The sequence below is a fragment of the Varroa destructor genome, unplaced genomic scaffold (assembly GCF_002443255.2).
Source record: "Varroa destructor unplaced genomic scaffold, Vdes_3.0 BEIS01000003.1, whole genome shotgun sequence".
In the NCBI taxonomy this organism is placed as follows: domain Eukaryota; kingdom Metazoa; phylum Arthropoda; class Arachnida; order Mesostigmata; family Varroidae; genus Varroa; species Varroa destructor.
The window spans coordinates 42,016,157-42,031,540 of record NW_019211456.1 but is presented as its reverse complement, the minus strand read 5'-3'; the positions used below and the strand labels follow the sequence as shown (position 1 = coordinate 42,031,540).

The 15,384-nt window shown below is 37.1% G+C and overlaps 2 protein-coding genes across 6 annotated transcripts; one reads left to right on the top strand and one right to left on the bottom strand.

Moving 5' to 3' along the window:
- Positions 1-75: 75 nt before the first annotated feature.
- Positions 76-9,032, top strand: LOC111246856 (acetyl-coenzyme A transporter 1). 3 transcript variants are annotated; one of them, XM_022797160.2, is made up of 9 exons: positions 76-331; positions 2,173-2,302; positions 3,273-3,457; positions 5,111-5,270; positions 5,629-5,829; positions 6,119-6,456; positions 6,540-6,832; positions 7,127-7,339; positions 7,477-9,032. In XM_022797160.2, the coding sequence occupies exons 2-9, from the start codon at positions 2,250-2,252 to the stop codon at positions 7,639-7,641; spliced, it is 1,608 nt and encodes a 535-aa protein (XP_022652895.1). In that variant the 5' UTR covers positions 76-331; positions 2,173-2,249; the 3' UTR covers positions 7,642-9,032. The 3 variants fall into 3 exon arrangements, with proteins under 3 accessions (XP_022652895.1, XP_022652896.1, XP_086840698.1); XM_022797161.2 differs by lacking the exon at positions 2,173-2,302 and having other exon boundaries at positions 78-331; XM_086984572.1 differs by lacking the exons at positions 76-331; positions 2,173-2,302 and adding an exon at positions 633-1,197.
- LOC111246857 (uncharacterized) lies at positions 9,028-15,355 on the bottom strand. 3 transcript variants are annotated; one of them, XM_022797162.2, is made up of 8 exons: positions 15,033-15,355; positions 14,625-14,757; positions 14,056-14,174; positions 12,570-12,690; positions 11,642-11,874; positions 10,903-11,112; positions 10,256-10,562; positions 9,028-9,983 (listed from the first exon to the last, which is right to left on the bottom strand). In XM_022797162.2, the coding sequence occupies exons 2-8, from the start codon at positions 14,751-14,753 to the stop codon at positions 9,852-9,854; spliced, it is 1,251 nt and encodes a 416-aa protein (XP_022652897.1). In that variant the 5' UTR covers positions 14,754-14,757; positions 15,033-15,355; the 3' UTR covers positions 9,028-9,851. The 3 variants fall into 3 exon arrangements, with proteins under 3 accessions (XP_022652897.1, XP_086840699.1, XP_022652898.1); XM_086984573.1 differs by lacking the exon at positions 15,033-15,355 and having other exon boundaries at positions 12,570-12,736; XM_022797163.2 differs by lacking the exon at positions 15,033-15,355 and having other exon boundaries at positions 12,570-12,712.
- Positions 15,356-15,384: the final 29 nt, after the last annotated feature.

The following is a 15,384-nucleotide window of genomic DNA, read 5'->3' as shown; positions in this document are numbered from 1 at the left end:
GAGTACGAGTTATTAGCAGACGACATCAAGGTATTACGTACAATAAAATGAGATGCTAATCCACAGAAGCCCTTTGCACAAACAAGATAGCCTCTAAGCGGGCCGGCTTCTGTTTAGCTATTTCCAGCTTTATTTCCATTCTCTTTCCACTGTATTTCAATTCGAATTATAAAGTTCGTGTCTGTGTGAACGATATGACAATCGCAAAAAGCGCCAGTTTTTGAAGTGTTCTCCGGCGGGGGGGGGGGGATGCAGTGGTCCCTTTGTGGCTGTCTGGAACTTATCGATAAAAGTGATCTGGGAGAAACTGGCACGGAAAGCGTTGAACAAGGTATTGGACTAGTTCAGCTGCTAGAGAATCAAATCTCTGTTCTAACTTGTGTGACAAACAGTGGCGCTTATTACCATATGGAAATTAAGAACGTTACTACAGTTCACTTTCATTTTCTCATGTTCTGCTTATCGAAAATGATTTGAGCATATCTCAAAATTGTAAAAGCATGTTTTATTTGTATAAAAGGTATAGGATTTTTAAAATCAGTTTATGTAATCTCCATGAAAATTCAAAATGCTGAAAAGCTAGAAATATATAACATTTCAGTAACTCCTAAATTCACGTACGCCTAAATCAAAAGTCAATAATTCACCTGGTCAGAGAAGAGCCTAGGAATTAAATCTAACAAAACTTAAAAGTGGGCAAAATATTTTAACCATAGTATTGAATTTGCTACTTTTGTTATTCAAAGTATGGATCTAAAATCCGTTTTAAGGGTTTCACCCCAATAACCAGATGGATATAGGACATCTGTGAGGTACTTCCTAGAGTCCTTATGTGCGGATTTCACATGAGTTCCTTACCTATTGTAAACCGACGTATTATACACTTTAATACTGAGTTAAATGATGTTGTCTTACCTACGAATTTGAAGTGCACGGAAATATTTGTCTGTTTCAGATGTATATCTTATCCATTCTCTACCCATGTTTCACGATCATCGGAGCCCGCTAAAATCTTGAACAAACCTCGAACACTCGTGGTTATTTGACTTGTGTTTACAGCGTATAATAGCTCCTAAAAGCCGATTTTGATTCGATTGGTTTTTGCAGCTTATGTGCGACCCGCGTTATTTAATATCTTTAGAAAATGGATAAGTTACTTGGTGCATGCAATTGGGTGTTAAGGAAGTGCTATTTATGGTATGACACAAATACCTCAAACCATCAATATTATTTTTTTTAATGCAATTGAACTTTGCTCCTTATCTAGCTTTATATTACTAGATCATGAGAAACAGGTTTTTCCGACTCAAACTTAGAGGGACAGATTGAGCTGATTCTTTTGGCCATAGTGAGAAGGTCTGTGATGAAGATACAGCTGATCAGACACACAATTTTGCCTTGAAGGACAGTGTATTTTTCCTCATATTTCTCCCCCCCTCTTGCACGTGTAAAATTAAATGCATTTAATAGCAAAACAAAGCTGAAATAGCGGTTCAGTAGCTCCAACCCTGTGTGGATGTGTTATGAAAAGTGAGTTAACAGGGGTGCTCCTAAACTTGGTGATTCAGTGGGATGAGACTACTTCCATGCAGTCGTCCTCACAGTCTGATCTGCATTTAGGCGATTTTTTGATATATCCTTGTGGTGTTCTGTACTGTAAAAAACGTTTTTTCCTTTTAAAAACTAGCCCGCCAGGTTATTATAGTTTGCTTTACTACTAATTATTAGAAAACAGGTCTATCCTCGCGTAGAAAGTACCAATTACGCTGACCTTCTAATAAGCAAAAGGTGTCTCAAGGGAAGATCTGCACAAAAGATCGAGCCGATTTCACAAATTCTTTTCCTTTAAAGAAAAGTTTGCCCTTCTTATATAGTGTAATACTAACTTGATTAATAAATTGTATTGTTTTTGGCAGTTTCAACAACCGTTAGAAATTTGTAGAAACGTTTATATCGGAAGCTTGTTTATATTTGAAATCTCACAGTATGAGCGTTGGAGCGTAATTTTTATTGATCCAATTTAATAATAAAATCGTAATTTTTATTTAGATAGTTCATAATTAGTGTAATAATCATCGCCGTTGGGTGAGCGAATATTTTTCCAAAAGGGTAGTTCCTTCCTCTTATAGACTAACGTAATGCTAATCTTGTCCTTTTTTGTCCTTATTACAGCTGGTGGTATCTGTCTCTCCGATAATGGGATACAATATTCAATTTTCTGCGACTTTTAGACATTTTATATAGAAATTATGCACATATGTATACATAAGGAAGTTGTCAATAAAACAACTGTATGGGTAAGGTTCGTAAGAAAATGTTTTCTCCTGACAAAATGGTGGCCGAATATTTTACAATCTAGGTTGTATTTCTTAATGGCAGTGGAAAGCTTTCAATAAGCCAGTTTTCAGATTGAAGATGCTGTTCGAAGAGTGTAAACTTAGCATGCTGAATAGTTGACGCCAGCTGAATAAAGATGCAAATCATATATTCACTTAAAATGACTATTTTTGAATGAAAATGCGAAAAATCCACCTGATTGAATTAGGTTACTTTGGTAATAATGGCGTAAAGATGCATTTTGAACATCTTTCGAATGGTTCCTTAATCGCATTGCCGATAAATATTATTTGAAAAGTTAAAGCAGCAAAATTGGAGAAATTTAGCAAAAAAATCTTAATTCCTTTTTACAAAAAGCTTAAATGTCAAAAAAAATAAACGTAAATATTTATTATCAAAGGAAAACTCAGCAAATATAGAAAAAAATCCTTAAACCTTAACAATATATCAAGAATAGGTTCACTACATCAACTGAAACAAATCAGATCACTATGAAGTATTATATTTTCATTTAATGGAATATGAGCAACTGTCTACTATGTAAAACGGAAAAACATTTTTAAGCTTTGGTGACGTCCCGAGAAAAGGGTCGACATAGAAATATTTATTCTAAAAAGAAAAAAAAAGATACTCTTAAGCCTTGATGTTTCTGAAACAGAGTTCATCTTGATCTGACATGTTATGTGTGACTAGTTTTCATATGAAAAAAATACATGATATCAAAAATTACTTGGTGACGTTTCAGGAGCGCAGTCAATAGTTTAGCTGGCGCTACACAATCGCAGTGCCTATTAAACATCCGCCGAATGTCATTCATTTCACGTGTGATCCTTAAAGGCTGAGTGAAGTAGGACTATTTCGAACACGTAATGAAAACCGTTCTCTACATAGTTCTCTACAGTTATCTGCTACTGCACTTGTTCCCCTGCTTGCAGGAAGATGGATGCTCACAAGCGGACATCATCATCTATTAAGACTGCTAATAAGAGAAGCAACGCCGATGAAGAAAATCAGCTGAGAGGAAACGTCGAATTCGAAAAGCATGAGGAAACTGTAACCGGAGATTGGCAGAAGGAGTGGCAAGACATCTTATTGTTGCTCTTTCTATACGTCCTGCAAGGTTTGATATGTTCGTCATTTTTGGTGCGTGTAACCGTTACACGTTTATATATTGAGATAATTGGTAAACTGAGTAATAGCCTCACACCTTACATTTCTAAAATTAACTTGCTAAACCAAAGATCCCACAAGTCCTACAGTTTAGGCAAATCCAGCGGAAGTACAAGCCGTTGAGGCAATGCAGGGTAAGACCTACCTTAAGTATTCGTTCTATTAAAGCAGAAAAAGTGGCAAGCTTTATGATATGGAATAATACCGACCAAAATATGCCACTTTGGCTGTCAACGGAAGAGAAAAAGATGCGACAATCTAATGAAAAAAAAAAAGAAAAATGGTTGAGCAATCTAAGTTGTACATCAAAGCCCCAAAACATCATTATTAGAGTGAATTTTATTAGACTGATGTTCTATATCTTATACAAATGACCTAGTAACCAGTCAAATAAATAGATCTACACCAGTTGCTTTTGCTGATGATAATGTCCTTTCGATGTAAGACTGTAAAGTGAATACGTTGTCTGAGAGAGCTTGGAACTGCGTGGTCGAAGTAAAAAGGCAGCACATAATGCATGGCAATTATAAAAATGCGATATATACTTTTAGCATATATATATATACACTATTGAAGCACTCCCCTCCGCTGTCGACTTATCTCTTTCTCCTGTGACGTTAGACACTTCAATCAAAAATTCAATGAAATCTTAATACAACTGCAACCTTTTTTGCTAACAACTATACTATTCTGTGTATGCAAATAAAAATAAAGTCATGATATTATATTTAGTATTTACCAAAGATCACATGCTTTCTAGAAGATGCGATTACCGGTTTCCTATCTGTTTGTTGAGCCAACATTTATTTGAACATTTAGGCAGCACTAAAGGGTCGTTAACTAAAGTTGTCCTTCAGTTAAAGCGCAGCGCACGGGAAAAAGCCTCAACTGAAATGTTAATATATAGTAAATACACTATAGAAGACAAAGCAACTGCTGATAATTATAATAATTGATAATCATTGTCATCGTTATGTGAAGCCATGGTCTGCCAGCGATCGCACGCGTCGACTCAGCTTCACATACCTCTACTACTGGATTCTTATTGGCGACAAAACACTAAGTATTTACGAATTGTTTTCTATCTGATCAAAATACTGTACACCTAAACAAGCACATTACATGCATTTCAGCACAGTTACTTAACTTGAGTCAAAACCAAAGGTCATTGACTCTCTTGCGAATGGCAGAAAAATAGCGGTTAAAAAAAAGACGAGAACAAATTAAAAATTAGCTCGTTCAACTCCCTGCCATCGTGTATTATACTTACAATTGCATGTTCAATTACGATAAAAATGACTTTCCTTTTTTATCCTCACCTAAATTGTACTAAATAACAATTACTATCCAGACCAATCTGTAATCAGCTTGAATACAGCATTATACCATGTCTAATGAGTCTATTTATGCTCAATATACCAGTCAAATAAATAACTATGAAATGTTTTGGTAAAGGTAACCAATCTTCGCTTTATCTAGCTTAGGTATTGCTTTGTTTATAGGTAAATTATTTTATAGAATGGGCCGTTGCTGATCTGTGCACTGCGCTATGCGTTTCGGATACACACAAAGACGTAACGGGGAATTCTACTCGATGTTTTAGGTGTCCCACTCGGCATTGGAAATGCATTTACAATGTTTCTACAGAATCACAACGTCTCCTACTCACAGCAAGCTATTTTCAGCTTTGCGATCTGGCCATTCAGCATCAAGATTCTATGGGCTCCGATAGTGGATAGTCTTTATTTTAAATCCTACGGCAGGTTAGGGTTGCACAAAAAACTTTATATCTTCCAGCATTATACGTCAAATATAAGCATAATTTATTGTTCTAAAAAATTGTTGCTGAGAGCCAACACTAGATCCGAGTCGTATCAATCTACCTTTGTTTCAGAATCACGTAAACCACATATGTGTGAGATTTGTTTATTTATAATTAGGTCAAATTTCACTATGTAGATTAGGCTTCAAATGTGACGATTTAATTATTTCGTGGTGTTCTTATACATTTTACTTAACAAAACCCTAGTTCCAGTCTCGGCAAGTTTTGGCTTGTGCCAATTTGACGGGTAAATCTTTAACATAACTTGTGACGAACTTCTGCTCTGGTGCATTTTTCAGGCGCAAATCCTGGCTTGTGCCTACTCAGTATCTAATTGGGTTGTTCTTGGCAGTACTTTCATGCCACCTTAATGTGTGGTTTGGTGAAAAAAAACACGAACCTGATATTGGTCTATTGACGATTGTTTTCGCGTCTTTAAGTTTCCTTGGAGCTACTCAAGATATCGCTGTCGATGGATGGGCCCTGACTATGTTGTCAAGGTTAGTTATCATCACATCTTATTATTTATCATAAAGACTAGCGAAGGTAAACCCTCTGAAGTTTTTTTTTTTATAAACTTCGAGGCTTCAACTACGTAGCTGTGTAGCGCGCTTCTCTATGAATACCCTTCTATTGGTTCGATACTGATACTAAGATTCCTTCTGTTCCTACACTACGATGAGATTATTACGATGTATTATGGGATCAGCTTGTAATACCTTTAGGAAATATACGGTTGCAATGTGTCTTGTTGATTTTGTATTGATTGTGGTTGTCGGCTCTGAACAGGCGCAATGTGGGACACGCCTCAACCTGTAACTCTGTCGGCCAGACAGCGGGCATGTTTTTGGGCTATGTCGTGTTTATGACACTCGAGTCCAAAGACTTCGCGAACACCTACATCTATAGCAAACCGCAAGAGACTGGTCTCGTGACTATGGAGGGTTTCTTACGCTTCTGGGCCGTAGTATTCTTTATGACAACAACGTTGGTGGCTCTTCTCAAAACTGAACGAGCATCTGAAGGAGCCGAGATGGCTGTAGCTGAAACGTACCGCATTACCGCGCGAATTTTTATGATGCCGTCTGTTCTCACAGCGGGGGTTTTTCTGTTAACGGCAAAAATCGGTATGCACTTCAAATAGGTTTTATATAGAATCAATTCTCAGATAAAAACAAGTATCGATCTAACGGTCAGAACTTCGTTCTAGGATTCGGCATTACGGACGGCGTCACGCATCTGAAGCTGATCGAGGCAGGGGTGCCTAAAGAAAAATTGGCTCTTTTGTCCGTTCCTATTATACCACTACAAACGATACTCCCATTATTCTTGTCCCGGTATATTACGAGCGACCGACCGCTCGATGTTTTTGTCAAAGCCTATATACCACGCCTGGTCTTGGGTCTAGTATTCTCAGTTGTAGTATGGTGGACCTTTTCGTTTGAAGATACTTTCCCGGCGTACTATTATGGCGTCGTTGTTCTGGTGTATGCGGTCCATCAGGTAAGGCTGGACTATGTTTTAAAAAGCATGAGGATGGGTTATTAAAGGGAACAAAAAATGTTGTATGTAAAAATCATTCCATATCTACTAATGAGCTATAAATAGTTCTTGATAAATAGAAAAGCGTTGAAACTATTGGAATGCGAGCCTTTAAAAAATATTTCAACCCGATAGTGCAAGTATATGACTGAAATAAAGGTACTATTTCGACTTTATGCTTTACGTTGGCTCGAAATTTATTATCCTTAACACCACAACGGCTGTTCTTTCATAATCGATGTTTTCCGCGCCTAGGTCCTCGTATACAGTTGTTTCGTAGCGTTTATGGCGTTCTTCGCTCGGGTGTCGGATCCTGCTCTGGGTGGCACCTACATGACTTTTCTCAACACTCTTTCTAACCTAGGTGGCAATTGGCCAACCACTCTAGCGTTTTGGGCACTTGACTACACTACGTACAAATCTTGTACTATTGGTGGGCATAATTGCTCCGGGCAAGAAGGCCAACAGGTTGGTGCTCTTTTGTTGAGGTCGTTTTTTTGTCATATTACTGTTATTGCCACAATTGATATTCATGTACAGCGTACAACAATGTACAAGTAGAATGACAAAGCAAATAGCAGACGACGTTTGTTCTTGATTTCCAGGAATGTACCAATTTAGGAGGACAATGCAGAACTCTACTGGATGGCTACTACGTCGTGTCGCTCGTTTCCATTGTTATTGGATTCCTCTGGTTCGCGCTGTTTGGCAAGCGAACAGCTCAGTACCTCCAACGACTTAAGCACGATGCTTGGGCGGTACCTCGATGAGAGCTGGTGCAAGCCGTGCAACAATCTTGTGCGTATTGTCGAGACTTTGCTCCGCATTATGTGAAATTGGGCGTAAATATTGATACATGCTATATGTTTTATGCGGGAACTATCGGCCACGCAATTTACTCTCCCAAATGTCAGTATATGATAGGAGAATAGTCTAGTACTATAGTACATTAAAAAGCTGAAAAGAGGAAACTCAATTTTTTCTCGATCAAATTCTTTATCAGCCCATCTGCACTCGTACGGAATATAGAGCCTTGCCTTGCCTACGGGCTTCCTCATCAATTTGCCTTTACTATTGGCAGGCAACTACTTGTTATTTCTGGGCTTCAAAACGGCCGGCCTTATTTCGTTAAAGCATAACAAGTAAAAACCCGGTGCTAACAGTATAACGTTTTGATCTCATTCGGAGTGAACACACATTTCCAATTAGGTTTAGATATGTAGAAATGGGACCAATAACTGAGATCATCGATTAAGGTGCATCTCGATTGTTTCAATTCAAGCGATTCGGGGTTGTGGTTTAGTGCTGGCACGTTGAAATGCATTACCTATAGTGCAAGGATAACCAAATAAAAAATTCCTTCTCGATCTGTTTATTTGATTATATTACGTTTTGATTGGAATATTTTTGCAAATTTCGGTATGTTTGCTCCTTATCTAGGCAGTGTTTAGCCGATAAGAATGATTAGGCTATACACTAACATAATAATATACAAGAGAAAAGACTGGCAATAATGAACATAGTTTATGTCAATCCAGTAACTAAATATTGAATATGGTATAATACTGGCCGATACTCGTCAATCATCGTTTTCTAAATCCATGTACGATATGTGCAAATTTAGGTATTGGAAATCGAGTTGCGTTTAGCGAAACTACTGTATTAGGTATGAGCGTGCATGTCACTTGGTTCACTTAAAAACTGTTAAAAATCATGTCCTACCAAATCTAAAATGGTAATATCAGCTTAACATGAGAGCGATGAAAACTTTCATCTATAATGCAAGGAAATGTAGGGCTGGGTATTCTTAAGTATCGACGGATAATAATTCACGTGGTATTTAGTAGTGTTCCTAAAATTAAGAGGGACGCGGCATTAGAAGAACCTTACTGTGCAATGACCGTAATATATACACAGTGACGAATCTAGACGGTCGTAAATGTTTTATATAAAAAATTCATTCCATGGATCAGTAGATGTCACGTGCCGATGAGATACGTGGGTCAGGATACGCACTGACTAAATTTACAAGAATAGGGTTTTCAAGTATTTTTTACGACTACGAGATTTGCTGTTATAAGTACGTTTAACTAATGGGACGAAAAAATAAGGAATAATAAATGTTTCTACAAGCGCAGAATAAATACAACTCGTAATTAGACTTTACTCTTTTTATTCTTTAGTATAAAAGTATACGTAGGTGCAAAATAACAGAAGATTATAGCATTAACAATTGTTCCAAACAGCAATTCCAAATGACGTGATAACAATAATATTGCTACCTGCGGCAAACTATATTATTCTCGTTCGTGTAAAAATTGGCTCATCATAAAAAACATGGTAATAGCACGAAATAAATTAAAATACGAAATTTGTGAGGTATTATCATTTGCCACGAACTAATTTTAACCATAAAAAGTATGATTATTATTCTCCATAATATATTATTTTGAATTGGTGACGTGCGCTTTGTAGTTCTGGCGCAAACATGAGGCAGATTTAAAGGCATATGTATGCTCCTACGACACTACTGAACCTTTATCTGACTGACGTGGAATTGCTGCATTCTTAATACTTTTTATAATTGTCCTTTGATTTATACTAAAGATCCCGAAGTGGGTACCAAAAACATGGTCAAATAATAAACAAGTAAACGAATAATATATTTGTTACTACTGCGGAAACAAATGTATTATTTTCACATTTTATTGTTTGCTGCATTGCTGTGTTAGCATATAAGTTGGTATTTGGATACGATGAGGCAATAGCTGTCATGCTTACTAACTTAGCGTTAAATAAAAAAACTAAATTAGCTTGCACAAAATATAATACTGCCAGTAGAGAATAGCTCTTTAGGCATTGGGTCCGTGGGCACTTGGTATAAACGTTTGTTTACTTATAAAGTCTTATTTTACATGCATATGCTGTTTACAACGTGAGCCTACATATTATACGTAAAATTAACCGCAGTACATCAAAGTTATAAGCAAGGAACGAAACTTATCTCTGAATTATCATAATTAAAACTGAACTGCGGCGACTCCATCAACGAGCTCAGTATATCCATATTAGCAGCACACTGGCCGCTCTTGTTTACGTAAGCTTCATTAATCTGAAAAACATCGATCGAATATGACACAAGATCGAATATGGAGTTTACGACTTCTAATCTTTGTCTTTGGCCTATTAACACTTCAACGACGTGCCACAGAAGCAGAAACTCTTCAAGCGTACAAAATTAAGTGATCATGATTTTCGAGAATAAAGCACCGAGCACCTTACCTTCTATACTATAGGTTCATCTAGCAGTTAAAGAAAAAGCGTTTTATAAAAAGCATGCTATGTGTTACATGAACCGGTTTAAAAAACTAGTGTCTAGCTTACCTGCACCATTAAGGTGCTGAGCTTCACGGTACTGGTACTATGCAGCTTGAATAAGTCCCGAGCAATTTTGACGATCATTTCGGGCTGCTCTAGCAAATCATCTGCGAAATCGCCACTGCCTGTAAGAAGCGACTGATACAAGAGGTTCTCCCCGCTTGAAGTACGGCAAGAAGTTTTAATTGTTTCTTTGGAGAGAGAACTCACGCTCGTCATCTGCCGAGTGCTCCTCGAATCACTATCTGATAATGTCAACGATGGTTGAGATCCGTCCACATAGCCTTTTAGTCTTGAACGATTTAAATAAAACCTACATTGAACGGAAAGCCAGCTATTAGAGCTAATTCTCATCACACTATTCTTGTCCGTTTAAACGTTTATCAACTTTCTTTCTCTTTTGAGTGTTCACAATATATCGTCTAAATATTACAAAGGTACATAAATATCTACAGGTAGAGCCTAACGCCTACTGACGAATAAAGTCATGGTGATCAACAGCCTTCAGCAGGCGGAAGTTCCTTCAAACGAGCTAATTACCATTTCGGAAACACAATTTGAAGGCAAAATCTATTTACAGTCTACAATGTTACCTCTTATCTCTGATACCGTGTTACAATTAAATAGTTTAAACAATATCATATACAGCTTACCAATCATTTTGGTCGGATTCCATGACGAACTTAGCTTCGCTCAAAAATTCCGTGAAAGACGAATAGGCCCTTTTGTCGAGTTTTCTGATATACTCGTATAGAGTCTCCAGCTGTGCGCGGCTTACTGGTGTCAGCGTCAACATACCTTCAATAAGCTTTAACAGACGGTTTTCTCTCGTCAATGGCAGGTTGTAGTTTAAACAGAAGTTTCTAAAACACGACGATAAGATACAGAGTACATGTCTTCGTTAAAAGACGTAACTAATCTTGGTCCGCGCTGCCGCCTATAGTAAAGTTTATCGACTTCATTTATCATTGAGGTTTCACTAGTGTCAAACTGCAACTCTCGTTTTGTGGGTTAATAATTAAGATGCTCTAGTGGAACTTTGAAGTTGAGCACCTTTTTTGGGTTGCACAGCGATGAAGTGCAATCGAGCTTTGTATGGCGGTTGGTTTTCTTTTTTTTTTTAATACTTTTTATTGATTTAAGGAACATGTCAGCTCGTTAAAAAGAGCGCATATACTGCGCGAAAAAGTGCGAAAGTGTGCTGCAATTGCAGGGTGCATGCTTTGTGACCACGAACGAAAATCAACCCATGTAAATGTCAGATATAGAGGACTGACACACGATACAATCATACCTTTAAAAGTGCAATAGTCGTTGTCAATTGCAAGCCATATTAAACAAATTGCTTGCAAATAACTTAGGTGAATCAAAATGCTTAGTAGCGATAAGTACTTGCAAATCTTCGGGTGCTGTGTGCAGAAGGGAAAAAGTTCAGGAAATAGATGGATCATATCAAAGATGAAAATTCCTGGAGCGATATGATTTAGCATTGTTCGATACGGGTATCCAGAGAGTAGTAATGGGAGCATAAAGATTGGCAAGCACGTTGTGTACAAAGACAATGATCGTAGAATCTCCGACACCCAGATGGCAGCTTTTGCCAGCTCGTGGAGCACGTTTACCTCCTGTAAAGCAACAAAACAGATAAATGAAAAGACCAAGAGGATATCAAAAAAGGATAAAATTATCTATTACAGGTTAATTTGCATTTACAGGTAACGATGAGAACATCATAGGTAATCCAATTTTTCTTAAGACTTTTGCAACCACAAGAGGTTAAAAAAACACCAGCATAGAAGTGGAACGATGAATCATATCAAGAAAAACAACGAGCCGTGAATTTCAAATTCGAACCATTGCATTGATAAAAGACCCGAATGCGTATTTTGCTCCTGACATAACACTGGCGCTGTTCTAAGCGTAGGACTCAAGTCCTTATTTAAATATATACTGTTCCAATGTAGCACCATCATAGTTTAAGTATATCAAACCCTTTTACCCAACACGAAGTTCTTTAAACGCTAACAATGATATTCCCAAACTTAGCTGTCGTATTGAGTAATCAGCATTGTAACCGGCCCATTTGTTATGCTGTAGGTGCTATGAATAATGAGACCATCGAGAACTAGAAATCAGCAGTGGCTTGAGATGAGTCTAATTATTATTATAACCTCTGCATATAGGCAATGCCAATCCGCCAACAGATCCGCACAGTCTCATTAAACATACTACCCTATGGATGAATCTAGCACATTAGGGATATTATAATATATATCCCATATCTCATATCTCCGATGACAGAAATAATGCGTTATCTTACCTGAAGAAATTCTATGTGATGATGTGTGAAACGAAACAAATGGGTGTAGACGCAAAAGTGAACATTCATTTGTGGGCGTTGCTGCACCATGTCCCGAAGGGCATCATCCGGATAACCCGTCCTGGCAAAATTTAAAAAGGTACCTAAAAAACGGAATAAAACCCTACCTACGACATACAAACATGTATATATACCTACATACATATATATGTACGTATTCCTTAGATTCACCATGTTATTCGACCTTCTTGATAATCTTAAGCTTAACCGTATTACTGATTCGCTATAAAAAAGAAGCGCTATATTTTTCTCAATGGAAACTTAAACTGCAAGAGACTGGTTTTCAGAGTCATACAACGACCATAGTTTTTATATTGTCTTTATACGAAACGTTATGTCAGGCTTAAACCCAGTTAAGTGTAAGTTCAGACAATTTAGCGAAAATGAATGAAACAGAATTTTAAAAAAAAAGCGGCTTTACTAATCTATTTGTACAAAGGTCGAAAACGCTCGATTAAACGATTGAAATTTGATCAAAACACACTATGTATCAGGATGGTACAAGAGTAATGTTTGTTTTTGCTTTTCTTTTGTAATTATTTTCGTTTTCTAGCGATCAGTTGGTATTTGATTCTGTTAGTGCATTGCAATCTTATTGTCACCTTCCGTTGTAATGATGCCGTAGTTTCGAGAAAGCAATAGTGGAATGTAAATGAATAGCATACGCTGTATTTGACTGCAATATTAAAAGAATGCGTGCGGACGCGACGACAATATTTGCTCGGCGTAGAATGAGGCTAGGTAGGTGCTGTAGACACATATAGCAATAATCCTCAAAAACAGCTAAGATCGATTCAAATTCGTTAAACGAGTCCAAACTTTTGTTCTTTAGTAGGATTTTTTTTAAAAATGTGCTTTATTATAAATTATAGAGCACTCGTCCTACCTGGTGCAACTGTCTTCCAGTAATGGAAGATTAAAAGGACTCGTTAGCACATTGACCATATAACAATTGACCAAAAGTAAAGTACGCGTTAGAAAAAAACAGCATCATGAAGCAATCTATTACTAGCTCATGTTGCCATGTTCACTTAAATAAGCGCTTCTATAAACAAAAAAAATGTTCAAAATAACATTTGACAAGTCTATATGTCTAAATATGTCAGCATAATAAATTATTAAAAACATAAAAGCTATTTATTAGTAATAGCCGTTATTGATAGCGTACTAATTTGCAATCGCATTGAAATCATTTATGGATCATACCGCATTTAGTTTTAGACCGTTAACAAAGAGAAGAGATGCAACTAAGAAATGATGTGGCCAAAAACATTGTTTCTAATTACTTTAGCTAAGCCATTTCGTTCGAATAGCCCATTTAAAAGCCGTTGTTAGACAAATATTACGTCAGATAAATACAGTAGACAGTTGAACTTGAGAACCGTTGTGTAATGTGTGTGGGCCTTACTGGGTTCCGGACTTTTACCTCTGTCGCAGTTGCACATCATAGATAAGCTCCAATTCTTCGTTCGCAAATCTATGATTGCCCTTGAAGCTTGATGTTTGATCAATTTGTTTCCGTATATCTGGACAATCCTCAAACACCTAAAAGATGTAATATTTTTGTGTTTGATGTATAGAAAAAGCATGCTTTGCATGTATCCTTTAAGGAATATTTAGTATTGTAACACTTATCATCAAAAGTTATATTTCAGTAGTTTAATCATGCTACAAGCTTTTAAAAAGTCATGGTATTAAAACGACGGATTGCTCTCGATATCACAGTGGATTACCCATTTAGACCTGTTTAAATCGGCGAGCTAAGTCTAATTTGTAAACTGGCCGTTCGTACCAAAGAGGATAGTCATCCCCACATTAAAATATTTTGTTATTGAGAATACTCACCAATATATTACTTAAGCAAAGGTATCGCCTTTTGCCTTTTGATACTCAGTCTAGCAGTAAAACTCTACCTACATTGTTATGCAAGGATTAGTTTCTACCATACTAGCAATTTATTTTAAAATGATCCACAAACACGCTTTCTCAGCTTACCCTGTACAATGCGGCTTGGTTTTCTTTCGAAAGTCCTGGTATTCGTGTGTAAAGGACTTCGAGCAGAGTGGTCGAACTGACTGGGTGAGGGCAAAATTCTTGTAGAAAAACCACGCGCTTTAAAGCCATTTTTCTGTAAGAAAAAGTGGCCAGTTTAACTATTACACTCAAAGCAATACCCACAACAAAGCAGACAACAAACTAAATCCACCCCCTGTTCATATATGATACTAACTGCTCATTACGAACAAAATAACATACATATAATGAGATAGAAATAAGTTCAAAAGTTCGCTCTTCGTTAGTACAAGATCCACAACTGTTGAGATTAATGCATGCGCTAGGATTGCCTCTAGTTGCTGAAATAATTGAATACAAATAATGTTTCAGTGGAAAGAAGATACATACAGTGCGGTTGGCGCAGTGAGCTATTTGTCTGTCATGAAATCAACAAAATGCGATCTAGAGTAGTTTCTTCGACACAAATTATAGAAAGGTTTCACAGACAGAATGAGAGCACATAATCTTGTGAAGCACAGACCCAGCTGAGAAACCCTCTCTCTAAGAGTCGTCGTTCGTCTATCGTGTCGTTCTCTCTCCCCTTTTCTATCTCTTGCCCTCCTTTCAATACAACAAAAACATTCACTTCGAAATCAAGCATTCGATAACCAATAACGTGTGCCCGTGTTTGCTCTTATATCAAATTGAAAGTTGACGAATTATTCGAAATTTGTGCGCGATAACTGCGTCCAGTGCGCCA